The 16,273-nt window shown below is 53.1% G+C and overlaps 1 protein-coding gene across 1 annotated transcript in view; it reads right to left on the reverse strand.

Annotated features, from left to right (window-relative positions):
- Positions 1 to 541: 541 nt before the first annotated feature.
- The window catches only part of UBE2QL1 (ubiquitin conjugating enzyme E2 Q family like 1), a 38,124-nt gene continuing 22,392 nt past the window's right edge, over positions 542 to 16,273 (reverse strand). Inside the window, exon 2 of the mRNA XM_047074461.1 lies at positions 542 to 673. Coding sequence (XP_046930417.1) covers positions 542 to 673 — 132 coding nt within the window. The remainder of the gene's footprint in view (positions 674 to 16,273) is intronic.

Consider the following 16,273-nt stretch of genomic DNA (forward strand, 5'->3'; position numbering starts at 1 on the left):
GAGCCGAAGGTCATAGCACAAATGAGGTCTACATGTCGTCACACGGGGCCACAGAAAGACACGTCTCCAAGTTATGCTGACCTGCCGGGGAGAGAAACAGACACAGAGCACAGCGATGCGGGGCGTTCCTAGGAAACAAGAACGGTACCACGTACATGGAAGTGGGCGAGCAGCAGGCACTGGCTCTCCTGCCTGCTCTTCGGGGCCACTGTCTGGGAAGAAGCTAAGGGCAGTGCGAGGGGCAGGCACAGGGGCAGGCGGGCTGGGGGATGGCACCATCTCAACATGTGTTCTAAAGTGACTTCGAGATGGCCGCTCATTTACAATCGAAACCTAATCCCGAACAGCGTTCGCTCCCTCGTTCTCCCTGTAAACACATCTGTTCATAAATAACTTAAACGTCTCCTTGGCATTCAGGATTCAGTTCCGGCTGCAGAGTAGAAAAGGATGGGGGATGCTCGGCGTTGAGGAGGAGATGTCGGGAATTCGTGTGTGTGTGTGGACAGGTGGCTGAAGAGTCTACCGCACGTCGCCGGGGACATCAGCCGTCGGACACGGGCGGGGTGACCCAGCCGTACTTTTCATGCGTCTTCACCAAACTTTTAAAGGTAGCTTCGGCTTCCTTGCGGCTGAAGGACTTTTTTGATTTGCCGGCCTTTCTACAGATCCGTCCCTGCAGGAGAGGGAAAGGGAAACCAGGTTAGAACCCCTGCTCTGATCCCACAGGGGTTAACTTCTGCTGCCTTCATCTGTGGGACCCCCAGACGGGTGCCAAGCAGGCGGGGTGCCGGGCTTGCAGGGAAGGAGGGGCGCCGCCCAGCTCCCCCTGATGCCTCATTTCCAGGCCCGGAAAGCACCTGCTGGCTCCTCTCCGCCCGGCTCCCCGTGGCCCGGGAGGCCCCGGCCTGCACCAGCCGAGCATCTGCAGAAGCCTTGGCTTGTCCCTCGGGCGAAAGGCAGCTCCCGTGGCCTCTGCCTCCCACCGAGGACATGTTCCCTGTGACTTCCAGCCTCTCCTGTAACAGACTCGTATTTGGATGTGTACGTATTCACACACACATTTTAAAACTCTGACTTTAAGGGGCACCTGGGTGGCTCAGTCAATTAAGCATCTGACTTTGGCTCAGGTCATGATATTGCGGATTGTGAGTTCAAGCCCCGTGTCGGGCTCTGTGCTGACAGCTCAGAGCCTGGAACCTGCTTCGGATTCTGTGTCTTCCTCTCTCTCTCTCTCTCTCTCTCTCTCTCTCTCCTGCCCCTCCCCCACTTGCACTCTGTCTCTCTCTCTCAAAAATAAATAAACATTAGAAAAAATTTAAAAAATAAAATAAAATAAATGAAAAAAAACTCTGACTCTTAAAAGTCAAGCCCAGGAACGAGTGAATTTCTTGTAATTCATGTCTCTTGGGAGCCATTTCAGGACAGGACGGCAGAGCCATTTTCCAGGAAGAGGAAGGCTGTCCTTGAGCCCCGAGAGGAGGAACAATGAGAGGTAGGTGCCCCTTTACACAATCCCAGGGAGAGGCCCGACCCCTCACGGGGACCAGGTGTGTTCTGGCCGGAAAGGTGGGGCGTTGGCATCTGCAGTGGACAAGAAGGTCTGATCTACCTTAGAATGGGCACAGAAGGCTCTGGATCATGAGGCAGAAGGAACCCAAAGGCACTGCTGATGTGACCACCTCTCAGGTGGTCCCCTCCTTTCCAGAGAGCCCTGGGAGTGAGGTGTGCCTGGCATCACGGGGAATACTGAAGGGAAAGAGGAGCCTGGGCAACGGAGCGTCGGTCAGCAAGGCCTGTCGGGGCTCTTGTCCAGCTGCGCTGTCCCCCTTTACGCCTCGTGGCCAGCAGGAACCCCCCTGAGCCTCTCCTGGAAGATCTACGTGTCTTCCTAAGCGTTGCATGCACACATTTTGCAGGTGGGGTGGAAGAGATACCTCGGAAAGACCTGGTTGAGTTTTACCCACCAACAAGAGCATGCACACTATTTCCAACAATCTCCTGATGTTTATAAACCTTTACTAACAAGCCCCTCTGAGTGGACCCTCGGACGAGGCATCCAGGGCGGCAGCCACCCTGGCCCGTGTGGCCACAGGCAGGTCAGGTCCACCCAATCTTAGCTGTCTTAACCCACTAATCATTCTGGTGGGAAGACGGCTGCACCGGCCTCGTAATTCACAGGGAAAATGGCACCCAATCACCAGCCGCTGGGAATGGAAGACTGTTCTGTGCACTTAAATTCAGAGCATACGGTTCAACATCTGTCTTTCCAACGGTGGAGATGGAAACCAAAGCCCAGGGAAGGAGCGAGAAATCCGGGTACAGCTGGGCTCTGCTCCCTCTGGACACCTCTCTGGCAGAACTTGTCCGTATGCCCACCAAGGGCAAGGCCACCTCATCCAATCTGCTGCTTGGTTCCCATCACACAAGCTGCTGAAAGGGCAGAGGAGGACAGGAGGAGAAGAAGGCAGGAAATTTCCACTGACTGACTTCCTGAAAGTTCCCCATGCCTCTCCGGGATGTGGCTCCTGGTTTTAATTTTGGAACTTCCCACTTTTCCTATGTGGCATAGTTATAGCTGATAAAAAGGGACTGTGAAAAGCTAATACATTTAGAATCATCATCATGATGGGTTGAGATCAAAGTCCAAGGTTGTTTCATTAAACACAAGCAAATGCACCTTTGCAGGAATGTCAGCATCAATTTCTACATGGAGTGGGAGCAAACATCAGGCTGTATTCTTTTGCACAACATGCAGATTCTACCCATCTCCTATCACTCTTGTCTATAACACCAGAAGCCCATGGCAAGGTTTGAGAATTCTGAACCCAAAACAGCCAAATACAAGCTCTCGAATATCTTGGAATATTCTGTCACTCTTGGCACGAACATAGACTTTGTCTATTCCCTGTGAAAAGTCCCAACTGTTACAAAAAACAACAGACAAAACCCCAAATGAACAGACCGCTCTTTGTTTCCTTTTCTTCCCAGGAAATATTATGAACATAGAGCCCCAGCACTCAGTCAATTCAGCAACCAGGAAACAGAGTCTGTTGTCGGCCAGCCGGAGGTTTCCGGACCTTCGCTGCCCTCAACAGAGACCTCTCCCCTGGTCCGCTGTTTCTCACATCTTAGTTTACAGTTAACAGATCTCTTCTCATAGATGGCCTGTCCCCTTCTGATTGGCTGTTTACATATCACCCAGCGAGATACCGAGCTTGAGAAACACCACTTACGTTGCCTGGCCCTGTCAGGGTGGCTGAGCTGTTTTGCTGAGATGCCCCTGCGATGCCCCCTGGATCAAGAAGGGGGGACATTCCACATGCCTGGGCCCCCGACATTCTGATGTGGACCCGCCTTCCATTTTCCACTCCCCCCACCCCAGGTACCATCTCCTAGAGGGTGGACTGTGGGAAAACCTTCAGCTCAACCGCTCTGACCCTCTGTATTTTCCTCGATAAAGTGGGAACAATATTCGCCACACAGCATCATTACGAATGTCAGAGAAGATACTGCATTCGGAAGCACTTCAGAAAAATGTAAATTGTGTCTTACCATTACTTAAGAGCTGTTTTTCTTATTGTTACAACATTCACATTTCTCCCTTGTCTGTTTCCATTTGCCTGATGACCAAAGAGTCCCTTCTGGAGAGTTTCCCTGAATAATTGTTGTTTCTCCTAAAATACCTTGACGTGTGTTTAGGGCAAAAAGACCTGGACGGGAGTTTACGCAACCCAGTGTGATAGCTTTGCGCCATCATTAAGAGCTTAGGTGCGTAACCTCCCTCTCTCTCCTGAGCCACAGACGGTAAATGCAATTATAAGCAACCGTAGGATTTCCCCCCAACTGCCTTAAAAATCTCACCATAACACGGATATCGAGCAGTGCTGAGTATACAGTTCTCTGGGACTGCGTGTGTCAAACAAAACTATGAGTTGATACTTTGGTTTGACTCTTTTTTTTCTTTTGGCCGCGTAGCTTTTGGGCTATCACAATCACAATAATTCAACGTGAAAAATTCTATACGGCTACACATTTCTATGTAGCTAATAAGCAACTCCAAACTCGGGTCCTCAGTTCAATCCCCTGATCCTACATGGTTTCCATTACCCCAATGAGCACATTGAATTTCAGTGTGGCTTTCTCGCTTCTTTTTTCTAATTTTATTAATTTGATTTGGTTTTTAAATTTTTTTTTTTGCTTGTTTTTGAGAGAGAGAGAGAGAGAGAGAGAGGGAAAGGGGCAGACAGAGAGAGAGGGAGAGACAGAATCCAAAGCAGGCTCCAGGCTCTGAGCTGTCGGCACAGAGCCCGAACCGTGAGATCATGACCTGAGCTGAAGTGGATGCCCAAACCAACTGAGCCACCCAGGCGTCCCTGTCACTTCTGCGTTTATTCCTTCATTATGTTGGGTGCAGGGCCTAAAAAGACAAAGTGGTATGGCCCCTGCCTGTAGGGGCTTAGAGCCCATTATGGGGAGATAACGGGGGTGTGCTGTAGCTGCTGAGACAGAGGCACACGTCAGGGCTCCCAGCCTCAGTACCACCGGCATCAGGGGCCAGATCATTCTGCTGGGGGTGGCCCTGTGCACTGTAGGATGTTTAGTTTAGCTGCGTTGCAGGTGGATGCAGCAGTGGCCCCCAAGCAGATGACAAGCGAATCGTCTCCAGTCACTGCCAAATGTCCCCTCAGAGGTAGAATCACACCCTTTGAGCACAGCTGGAGTACAGAATAAAGACAGCCCGGACCAAGGAGTCTGTTCATTTTCTATCTGTTTAGCCAAGGATTGCTACAAGTCCTCCCCAGGTCAGCAACTGCTGGTCACTGGGATCGCACGGCTTTCTAAGGTAGAAACGATTCTGGTCCTCGTAGGGGACCGGGTGGGGGCGGGGGGCGGGGCGGAGGGGAGAGGGGGGTAGTGCCGCTTGTCTGTGCCTCGAGAAAGACTTCTGTGTCTGACGACACTCGAGCTGACATATGGGTGGCAGGTGTTTTCCAGGCCATGGTGGCGAGAATAAGGGGTCCCACAGCAGAAGCTGAAACAGCCTGCTGTATTCAGAGAACCATGGAAAGACACTTGGTGAGTCTGGGGCATGGAGTGAGTGAGTCTGTGTGTGTGTGTGTGTGTGTGTGCGTGTGTGCTGGGGTGAGGGTACACAATTCAACAGACCTGGCTTCAAATCCCCAAATCCCTGCTCCAACACTTCCTGGCTGTGTAACCCTGGGCGACTTACTTAACCTCTCTGAATCTCAGTTTCCTCACCTGTAAAATAAGCATATGAATAGTGTTACAGGACATTGGATTTTTATAGGGGTTTCCTACGTTGAAACACGTGAAATGCTTGGCACAGTGCCAGGCACAGGGGGCCACAACAAACGGGGCTTTTGATTTTGGGAACTATCACAGAGGATCTTACCCCTTGACAATTAGTTTCCTTCTGGCCTCTTGGAAAAACAAGGCACACACAGGGGCGCCTGGGTGACTCAGTCGGTTAAGCGCCAGCCCCTTGATTTGGACTCAGGTCATGATCTCACAGTTTGTGAGTTCAAGCCCCGCAATCGGGCTCTGTGCTGACAGTGTGGAGCCTGCTTGGCATTCTCATTCTCTCTCTCTCTCTCTCTCACTCTCTACCCCTCCCCTGCTCATGTGCATGCTCTCTCTAAGTAAGTAAACTTAAAAAAAAAATTAAAAAACAAAAGAACACACAAATTTCTGTCTTCCATATGGACATCACGACTTGGTTTCTTCTGTCACGGAATGTCTGCGGGCAAATCTAGTATTTCGCATTTATGTGGCTGATTTCCCAGCTTTCTCAATATTGTCTGTTTTAACACCGTTGTCTCATGACAGTGCATGAGATAAATACACTCATTCTGCATTTCTCCCTTGATTAGGTTTTTCTTCTTACCGCTTTATTTTTCTTCACAAACCTACTTTCGTGGTATTCCTGTGTTTCATTTGCCTGTGAATTACAGGCTTCCGCTCTTTTAAAAATAGAGTTTCCAGACTCCTCATGTGAAGTTTTGAGGTTCTTTCACTCATTTCCTGGGCTGAATTACAGAGTGGCCACTTGTTTGCAAAGTCTTTGAACGTGTAATTGTTAGTCTGAGAGCGCTCACAACCCCTAACCCCTCCGGCGCGGGTTTCCAACCCATGGGTGGGGGGAAGACACGCTCCCCAGATCTTTGGAAGGAGGTCCACCCTGGAAGGCAGCCACGAGTCCGCCGCTCTTTGAGGTCTGACGTGCAAAGCGGTTCAACTCACAGAGTTCCAGAGCGCAGATAGGACCCTACGACAGACGAGGCAGCTTCACAGACACGTTTTCAAATCGAAACAGTTACGCCAAGCCGCTGACCAGCGAGGGGGGGGACTTGAGCTGGATCTGGCCCAGCGAGGCGGCAAACAGCAGCTGGGAGCGGGGACACGCTGACGTGGTTCTGCAGCACTTTCCACGGGTCTGAGAGTGTGTGTGCGCGTGCCCGAGTGCACATGTGTGCACGGGCGCACGTGTGTATGTGTGCACGAGCACGCACACAGGTTCTCCCGTATGTGGCGTCTCCTGAGCGCGTGTGCATTTGTGTGTGCGGCTGTGTGTGACGGTCAAGCTGCACGGAGGGATGTGTGGGTCCCTGCAGTGAAATGACCACCAAGGGGACCGACAGCAGCCCTGAGGGAAGCCTCCTGGCTGAGCTGGGGAAGCCCCAGGCCGCCTGAGCCAGTCCGGAGGGTGGTCAGTTTACAGTGGGAGACCCCCGCCTGTCGGGGAGTCTGCCCAGCACCAGCCAAGGCAGGGAGGGGAGTCTGGTCTGGGGCGGAGGCAGTGTGGGTGGGGGAGAGCGGTGAAGTCCAGCAAAGGACAGGACAGCAGGGCTCGGGGAAGGATGGTTATGGTGGCGGAGGAGGCCCAGGGCGTTTCAGGCTTCCGACCCGGGAGGAAACGGGTCTCCAGGATCAGCCACTAAGTCCTCTGAGTCGGCGGGTTCGGGACACGCACCAGAAATGCAGCCACGCAGGGCCGAAGGGGGCCGTCGGCTGTGGCGCGTGGGGCTCTCACATCGCGGGCTCCAAATCACAGACATGGGGAGAGTCCACGGCGGGGAGAGAGGAGGGAGGGGACACAGTCACTGGCTCTTGAGTGAACTGCCCTCCCTGCGCCTCAGCCTCCACACCCGAGTCCTACGCACAGGGACACCTGCCACGGGGGTGAGCGAGCCTTTGGGGAAGGATAAAGGGGAACTGGTCCTTGTGCAGTGGCAAGATGTCTGGCGGCGACTGGGGCACGGTGATGGCAGAGCCGGTGGCACCGTCTTGGGAAGGGAGTGGGGAGGGGGCGGGCGTCAGGCAAGGGGGCATCGGGAAGCCACGGCTGGCGCTCAGGCGGCAGGTGAGCGCCGGGAGAGCACCCGCAGTGTGTGAGATGCTTCCTTGGCTTGTCATCAGATCGGAGCTTGAAAAACTCCTTTTGGCCTCATGCTTTAGCAATCTCTGCACACGAAAACCCAACGAGCCTGGTTGTTAAGGACAGCTCAGCTATAAAAAAAGTTCCAAGAAAGCAACCTGTATTTCCCAAAGATTTATTAAGTGCCTGTCCCCCCCCCCCCGCCCCCCCCCCAACAGATCTCATGCAGGTTGCTGCAGATCCCAGGCGAGGCCAGGTGAGCGAGAGGCGCGGGGCTTAACCCAGGACCCTGGCGGGCACAGCCAGGACCACTGACTAGCTTTCCTGCGGAATTGACTCTCACCGGGGCCAAGTTTGAGAACACCGCCCAGGATACAAAGCCACTTCACTCAAGAAGGACTGTTTACTTCGTGGAACATTCTAGAATTTTCCACTGAGAAAGCTCAGGTAACGTATGCTCTATTACAGTTTCTAAACTATTTTCCCAATGGCTAGGTAGCAAATGTCCTCAGATATCTTCTCTTAAATTTGTGAACACCTCAGGATATCAAAGCCAGGCGGCTTTTATATAAACTTGGGTGACATTCAGTAGCAATGAAACTGAAGCTACCTTATTTAACGTTATCATAAAATATCCTCAAGCCACTGGCAGCACCGAAGGCACAGCTTGCAAAACACAAGCATCTCTACATCCTCTACACTTTAAAGAAAGTTCTAGCAATTATTGAATCTTTTTTCTTTTTTGAGACAGATGGTATTTTCCTGGAAGAAGCAAGCAGAGAAAAATAATTTTTTTTCCTAAAAATTTAAATTATTTCAGATAATCATTTCAAAAAAAATTCTTTTTTTGGCAATTCCACGAATGCTGATACTTCTGCTTAAGCAGCCGGGTCCCCGTGGGTTTCATTAGCCGCGCTAGAACACAGGAAGTGACAGCTCGACATACTTATTGAAGGCGGTCACGGCGGCTGTGTGCCCGTCATCCTTCTCGGGATGGGGTCTGAACGCACGCATCAAACCCTCCCCGAAAGCCCACCAGGTAGGCTTCGCTATAATCAACTCTGATTTACAGATGACTAAGCAGACACGGCGAGGTCACGTAATGTGGTCAGAGTCACAGAAGATTCCAGGGCCGTGCTGGAGGCCATGCTCTGAAGCCCAAGGCCAGGCCGGCCCGCAGGCACACGGAGGAGGGTTGCAGATACAGGAGAAAGGAAACACGACACTGACCATCTACTCCACGAAACGCCGCCCAGCCTGGCCTTCTCCCGTGGGACTCAGGACGCGCCGAGGTCACTGAACGCCCGCCACCGCCCTGCACCCTCTCTGTCGCGTGGGGCTCCACATCTGCCATGTCGCATCTATCAGACTTCTAAGCCCTGAGCTGGCCAGTGACCTGGACCCATCTGGTCTTCCGGCCACGGCGCTGTGGACCCTGGCGCCCTCCTCGACTCCGGTCTGTGTGCGACCCGAGCAGGCAGGTCTTCCTTCGTGAGACACCTGCGTACTCACAGTTCCTGCTCCTCAAGACGACTGGCCACCGTAGCGTCCGCTGCTCCTGGACACAGAATGCAAACGGAGCCCGTGGACAGGCCAAGCCGAGGACCCCGTGTTCCGTTTGCAGCCGCTCCGTCGGCTTCTTCTTACGAGCTAAACCCAGCTGCCTACATGTGGGGCTCTGGGCCAGCCCCACAGCACATCTCTGTCTCTGGTATCAGGGTCAGACTCCCCGGATCTCCACACACTGGCCTATCTCGGTTCACGGAAACCTTCCTCCCTGGGACCCAGCTCCACTGGGACGAACAGGCGCGTGTTAACTTCATTAGCCTCGGCCACCTTCTTGCGCCGCATCCGTTCTGTGCTGAGTGACTGGCTGGCAGGAAAGGTGGCATTTTCCTGCGCAACTTGACCTCTTGCGCCGGAATCCCAGTGCCCATCATCCCTACACACTGGGCCTTCCTTAGGGCACCGTATTTGCCCTTCTTCTTGGAGACACATTTAAAGAGGATGAGGGTCGAGGTTCTCGCCCACAGTGCCCACCGGTGCTTTCGTCTATCTGCTCGTTCCCGGTGGCTCGATCCTCGCTGCAGCCCTCCGTTCCGGGGCTGCAACTCCACTCACTGCGACTTGGGGCCACCCACCCAGTGCACGCGCCCCGATGCCCGAGGCTGCTTCTGTCTGCCCCACGGCCCTGATTTAAGGACCGCGTGCTGGGCACACGGAGCTTCTCTGCTGCTGTACGACGTGGGGGTGGGGGGCGCTTGGTGGGAGAGGCCGGGTCATCCTCTTCTCCAGGGAGGCGGGGCCCGTGGGCATTCGGGAACCAGCCGACGGCTGCCAGCGTGGCGAGGTGCCCCATCTGCCCGCCTTGTGCCCTCTGACCCACAGAAGGCAGGTCTGCTGGCAAGGGTCACTCACCCGCCTCTGGCCAGGGGTCTGCCTGATGTTATGACCCTCCGCAACCAGCTCCACCCCCCACCCGCCCCCATCGATCAGGGTAGCGTGAAGAGTTCTGTCTTAGCACGGACGATAACAACGGCGACGCCACCGACGGGGACTCCAAAGACACGGAGGAGCCCGAGAACGTCACTGGAAAAACGTGACAGGAACTGTCACTGGGGATCGACCTGTCAAAACAGGGGGCGGCCGTGCTCCGCAATCTGCACCCGATGGCAGGGGCTCCGTGAGTCTCACAAAACCACCCAAACTGGGCTCTTCTGGACAAATGACGTCAAGAAGTAACCCAAGGCTGTCACCGGCAACCAAGGCTTTGACTCGGGAGACGGTCTCCGGCTTCAGGAGGCACGTGTCTGTCTGCGGTTTATGGTGGCACGTCACAGCCTCACCACCCCCCCAGGCAGCATAGCTTGTAAGGGCCGAGACCGCTCCTGCCCCACAACACAGGCGCCGCGGGACCTTCCCAGCTCGGAAGGAAATTCTGCCACGTGGACTAAATAAAGCCAACGAGACTTTGAAATCATTGGGAATCTTGAGATATAGTTTCTGGAAAACTTAAAGTGTGCAAGTGCCATGACTTGGGCTCTGATTCTCTAAACTGTCCGTGAGGACGGGCGGGGGCGGCGGGCATTTCCGAGTCCCCGGAGCTGGGGTCACTGGACTGCGGGGGAAGGGACTTGCTACCTGTCCCTAGCGGGGGCCACTCCTGCCCTACGAACGGCACGTCCTCACCGGGGGCGACCAGCAGGCAGTGAAGACAGCTGTGGTTTGCCTTTAGAATCCAAAGTACGTTTTCCTGCCGGGGAAATAGCTGGCACGTAGGTATTGCTGATGTGGGAGCGGGTTTGGCCTCCGTGACTCAGGCTGCCCGCCCCCCAGAGTCCCTGTCTCATGGGACCACCATGACGACCCAGCGCATCGAGGCCCCGCACGCAGGGGGCCCTACGACAGCCATGCCCGCTGGGCATCTCGGAGACCCAGAAGGATCCCTGATGTCGTCTTAAAATGGGCTGCTTTCCCCTGTGGGAATGTCGGCCCTCCAAGGGCTGAAGACCTTCTTTTAAAAATACTCATTTCTCTTTGGGAGAGCGCAGGCAGGGCAGGGGCAGGGAGAAGGGGACAGAGGATCCGAAGCGGGCTCTGCGCCGACAGGCTGACAGCAGTGCGTCCGACGCGGGGCTCGAACTCATGAACCTCGAGATCACGACCTGAGGCGAAGTCAGATGTGCAACCCACGGAGCCACCCAGACGCCCCAAAGTGCTGGAGGACTTTTAACATCCACACACCTTAGAGTGGGCTTGAACCAGACTTGCTACATTTGCCCTGAGAACACAATTTTGATTGTTTTGTGCACCGGTTGTTAATGAGGCGCCAATGAGGTGCTCCCTTCCCACCGCCATTATTAGACGACCTGCTGCTGGAGAGGAGAGGAGGGTGAGGGAGACCGGCCCCCCTGAGATCTCCAGACGCTCAGCCACCACCTGAGCAGCCTGACTCCAGGCCCCTGGGGTGGTCCGACCACTGCCAATCGATGGCGGGTGATGAACTCATCCCCTAACTCAAGCAGTCCTCATGCACTTACTTCAAAAACGAAGAGTATTTTCATCAACCACACTTTTTGGAGGGGCTTGGTGAAATCCAGCACCCAGACCAGAGGCAGGCTCCGGAAAGCCTGTGCATGTCCCACGCCGTGGACACAAACCCGGCACACGTCAGCACTCTGTCCCCACGGCTGGACTCTACTGTTCCCTGTATTCCAGTCTCTCCCCCACCCCTGGCCTCTTGAGGCTCCCCGCCGGCTCCCACCCCTCATTACCTGACCCTGCCTTCCTACCCCCCACCTTCCACCGAACACCGGTCTCTCGTTCAGTTCAGCGCGCTCAGCATTCAGAGTCCGCTGGCAGGGTGCGACGCAGAACTGGATAGAAGGATTCCAACCATTCCAGGCCCGCACACCATTGTCCCACCTTCCCTGACTTGCCGGTGTTATGCAGGTGACGGCCCCAGTGTAGATGAGACCCAACACACACGTTTTCTGTTTGCAAGAAAACACAGGGCAAAGATATGGCATAAAATACCTCAGCGTTGAGAAAGCAAGGAGTAGGGATCTTTCTGGAAAATGCAGTGTTCCGTTATCATAAAATAGTCTCAAGCCTGCAATCAAGAACGGAAGTTGGTCCTAAATTCCAATTTCTAGGCTCTGACTCAACCGCGTAGAAAACGGAGGGACTGATTTTGGTTGACCTAATAAAAATTAAAAAGTGATGCTCTATAAGCAACTGGGATGGCTATTATTACTTTTAGGTCATTACTTTGGGGATGTTCTGATTTCCACTTTTATTTGTATAGTGGTGTTGCCACAGAATCTTCTCTTTCTGATAAAGTAAAAGTTACAATGAGTAAAGAATTCAATCTGTGATTTTTATATACCGTACATCACTGGGGATCTTCAAACAGTACATACTTTATTATTTTTTTTAATGTTTATTTTGGGAGAGAGAGGAAGAGAAAGAGAGAGAGTGTGCACATGGCGGAGGAGGGGCAGAGAGAGGGAGATAGAGAATCTGAAGCGGGCTCTGTGCTGAGAGCAGAGAGCCCAACGCGGGACTTGAACCCATGAACCGGTAGATCACGACCTCGGCGTAAACCAAGAGTCAGACGCTTACCCGACCGAGCCGCCTGGGTGCCCCTACGTACTTTGTACTACAATATAGGTAAAGTTTGTGCCAGCCACTGTTCTGAGGGCTTTACGTGTATAAACTCACTCAGTCCTCGCTAGAGGGGAACTGCGAGGGCTTCCCTTATGGTGGGGAAACCGAGGCAGAGTTCAACTGCCAAGGGCACACAGCAGGTAGGTGGTGAAACAGGAACTTGAACTCCCACGGTTGGTCCCCAGTGTCCATGCTCCTAGCCTCTCTGCCAAAGACGGCGACAATAGGTGACGGAAATATAAATACGGGGTGCCCCCTGAAGCAGCCCACACCCCAAACGTGCCCAGATCGTGCATAGGTCTGCACGATATTGGTGCAGCTGGGCATTTCATAATCGTATTTAAATACTAAATAGATTTTTAGGCAATATATCCGTTTTCCCTTTTGGAAAAACAAAGTCACGTTATTTATCTACACCAGACTATCAAGTCCTTTCTTAGATCCACCCCACGCCCCACCCAATTGGGATTACGTTTGCCTCATTTCCTCTTTTCCCCAAATTTTCTTCCTCTGTACCAGGGCACTGAGCGTTGGGGAAGAAAGAGACAGACCCTTCCGTGAAGACGTGAACTCACCGCGCGGGGGTTGGTAGGTCTTGTCTTTAATCAAAACCCACAGGAATGCTGAGACCAGCAGCCACAGAGGACGCAACGCATCCTTGCTGCGGAACGAGCACCTTAAAGCACCAGCGGCAGGGGTTGCAACGGAGGCGGAATCGCCAGGCTCACCCGGGCAGCACCCGCGGTTGCTTCTACCCTACGGTGCCAGGCGAGGCAATTCTGCTTACGGCCCGAGGGCCGTCCCTGCAAAGCCTGCAATAGTCTCTACGTCATTTTCAAATGACCTTTCTTCTCCTCTGCATCTGGCCCCATGGTGAGGCAGGCAGAGTAAGCCTTCCTGTGTCGCCTTCCCTGACACGGGAGCGGAGACATGCTGGCTGGGGCGGGGTCGGGGAGCATGGTCACCCCACCCCACAAGTGCCGGGACACGATGGTTCCTACACACCCCTTCAGCATCAACCAACACGTGAAGCAGCAGCTTCCCAGACGCTACGGGTCATGACGAAGACCCGAGGCTGTGGCAGCTCCCCCGTCATGTCGGGTGCCTGCGTCCTCATCCGCAGGGTCGCGCCGCTATGCACCCAGCACCCCGTGGGTGCTCACGCACGCTTCCAGAGGAGCGAACGACCAAGCGTGCGGAATTACCGACATCGACCTCGAGGCTGCTTTGTGTCCCAGCTAGAATTCCAAAGCAAAGGTAGTACACACGTGTCGCCATTTCCCCAAAACGTGTCCCACTCAGTATTTTATACACGTTAGCTCATCTCCGCCTCACCCAGGAGGTGCCCTTGTTCCAACTTTGCAAGCAGTCGGGTGGAGAACGAAGGGGCAAAGGACTTCTCCGTGGCAGTAGCTGCACTAAATGACAGGGTCCCCCAACAAGGCCAGACTATTTCTGGAATTAGAGTTAGAACCCCACGATGCGAAATTTTGGGAAATGGTGCGCTCTGTAAACTATGACTGGATATTCCCAAGACATACCAGCATCCGGTCGGCTCCAAGGATTGTAATAACCCCGCGTAAGCCAGGACATGCCAACCTTACCTGACGTGGATACCCCGTTCCCACCACACCACCCCTCGCCCACACTAGTCATTAAGAACAGCCCAAGAACCAGTGCTCTGTGCTGGACAGGTGACCTTCACGAAGTCACAGACTGTGGCGGTGGGTGGTGGCTAGAAACGTCAGTGAGCACTCAACTTCCATCACAGCTGTCCAGTAAATGTCTTTAATAAGGTGAATGTGTTCAGAAAACTGGAATCTCAAGGTAAAGTCTCTCATGTTCACTGAAAACACCCCTTGCAACACGTTGTCCTGTTTGCGGTCAAAACTTTCGTGGGGGCCTGTCACGGAGCACGCTAACCAGATGTCAGGGGAGTTCGGAGCAAACCATCGACGCGCCCTTTCCCCGCGACACAACGTTGACCCCAGGCATGTTCGCAGTGATGTTTCAAATGGCAGAAGGACAATTTTTTCAACTGAATTTTCCCGGATTTGTTATTTGGGATTTACATTGGCTGGTGTTAAGATCTAAATATACAAATATCAAGCTTATCGCATCTTCATATTTGAGGTGGTAAAAATAATAGTTTTGCTCTGGTTTTGTCTGTCTGCTCTCACGATATTGTTAAGTTTTTCTGTGCCACCAGGATGCACTGTTCTGCTGACCTCCTTATTTGTAGATGATACAACAGCCTACATAGAAAATCCTAAAGGCTTAGCTGTTTTTTTAAACCGCTTTATTGACGTATGATTGACATACAAAAAGCCATACATATTTAACGTGCACAACTTGGTGGGTTTCGGATGCGGCTGTTTTTGATGAACCTGATGTCTTAGACAGGTCAGTGCTTTACAAGCACAAGCGTGCTTCCCAGCTCCCACCACCAGCCCGCGACCCTGTGGCCAGTGCCGGCCAGTGGACCGGGAGGAGAGGTAAAGCGTGTCCTTCCAGGTGGGGGCAGTTAGGAGCTGATGTGCTGGCCCATACTCGCCCCCTGTCCCCGTGACCTCTGGGGCCACATGCTCTAGACGGACACACTACAAGAAAGGGGGGGGGCCAAGCCACCCGAGACCATGTGCAGGAAATGCGCGTTCACTGTGTCATGGTGAGATTTCAGGGGATGCTCTGTTGCAGAAAGTAAATCACCACGATGACAAAAACTCTTGACAAATCACTGAAAAAACTTACATGGGACGTTAATGATTCACCAAGAGCAAAGACGAGTAACGAAGAGGTCTTGTCCTCTCTGATATTAGAGTAGGAGGCGGTTCGTAAAGATACTATAGTACCTACACAGGAGCAGGAAGATAAGTGAGTCATATTTACACGGGGACCTGTTGCAGGATAAAAGGAATAATAAAAGGCAGCAGAAGAGGGCCAGGTGGGTCAGTAGATGGGGCCAAGGAAACATGTTCATGACGCGGAGGGGAACGAAGGTGGACTTCTACGGAAAACAGAGAGAATTCCTGTAAGTTGACAAGAAAAAGCCAGGTAACCGGAAAGCCCAGAGAAGGGTAGGGAAAAAATATTAAGAGGTTATTCGAAGAAAAAATCTGAACGGCTGACGAGTTCAGGAGGCAATGTCCAAATGTATTAGTTAGCGAGAACTGTACTTTATCATTATTTTTTTTAATGTTTATTTTTGAGAGAGAGAGAGACAGAGTGTGAACAGGGGAGGGGCAGAGAGAGAAGGAGACACAGAATCCAAAGCAGGCTCCAGGCTCCGAGCTGTCAGCACAGAGCCAGATGCAGGGTTTGAAAACCGCGAGATCATGACCTGAGCTGAAGTTGGATGTTTAACGGACTGAGCCGCCCAGGCGCCCCAAGAACTGTACTTTAAAACAGAGATAAGGAACCACCCAAAACTCAGGATGGAGGATATTGCTGAGGGTGTTTGAGCAGGTGCATGGACTGGTCAGGGAAGCCATTCTGGAAGATTCTGGCAATACCCAGAAAAAGTCAGAATGCTTAGGTTTTATGCCAACAAGACACGCCTGGGCACAGCTCCCAGGAGAATCTGAACACTCATTCCTAAGACGGCCAGTCTGAGGAGGTGAACTGCAGCATTTACATGAGGATAAGAGCCTGAGAAGCCTGGGGTCTTCCCCCGAGAGGGGATGAGTAAAAGCGGTCGATCACACTGTG

The sequence above is a fragment of the Lynx rufus genome, unplaced genomic scaffold (assembly GCF_022079265.1).
Source record: "Lynx rufus isolate CCGP_SWC_20201006 ecotype Redwood Valley unplaced genomic scaffold, mLynRuf1.p SCAF_1, whole genome shotgun sequence".
NCBI classification, from domain to species: domain Eukaryota; kingdom Metazoa; phylum Chordata; class Mammalia; order Carnivora; family Felidae; genus Lynx; species Lynx rufus.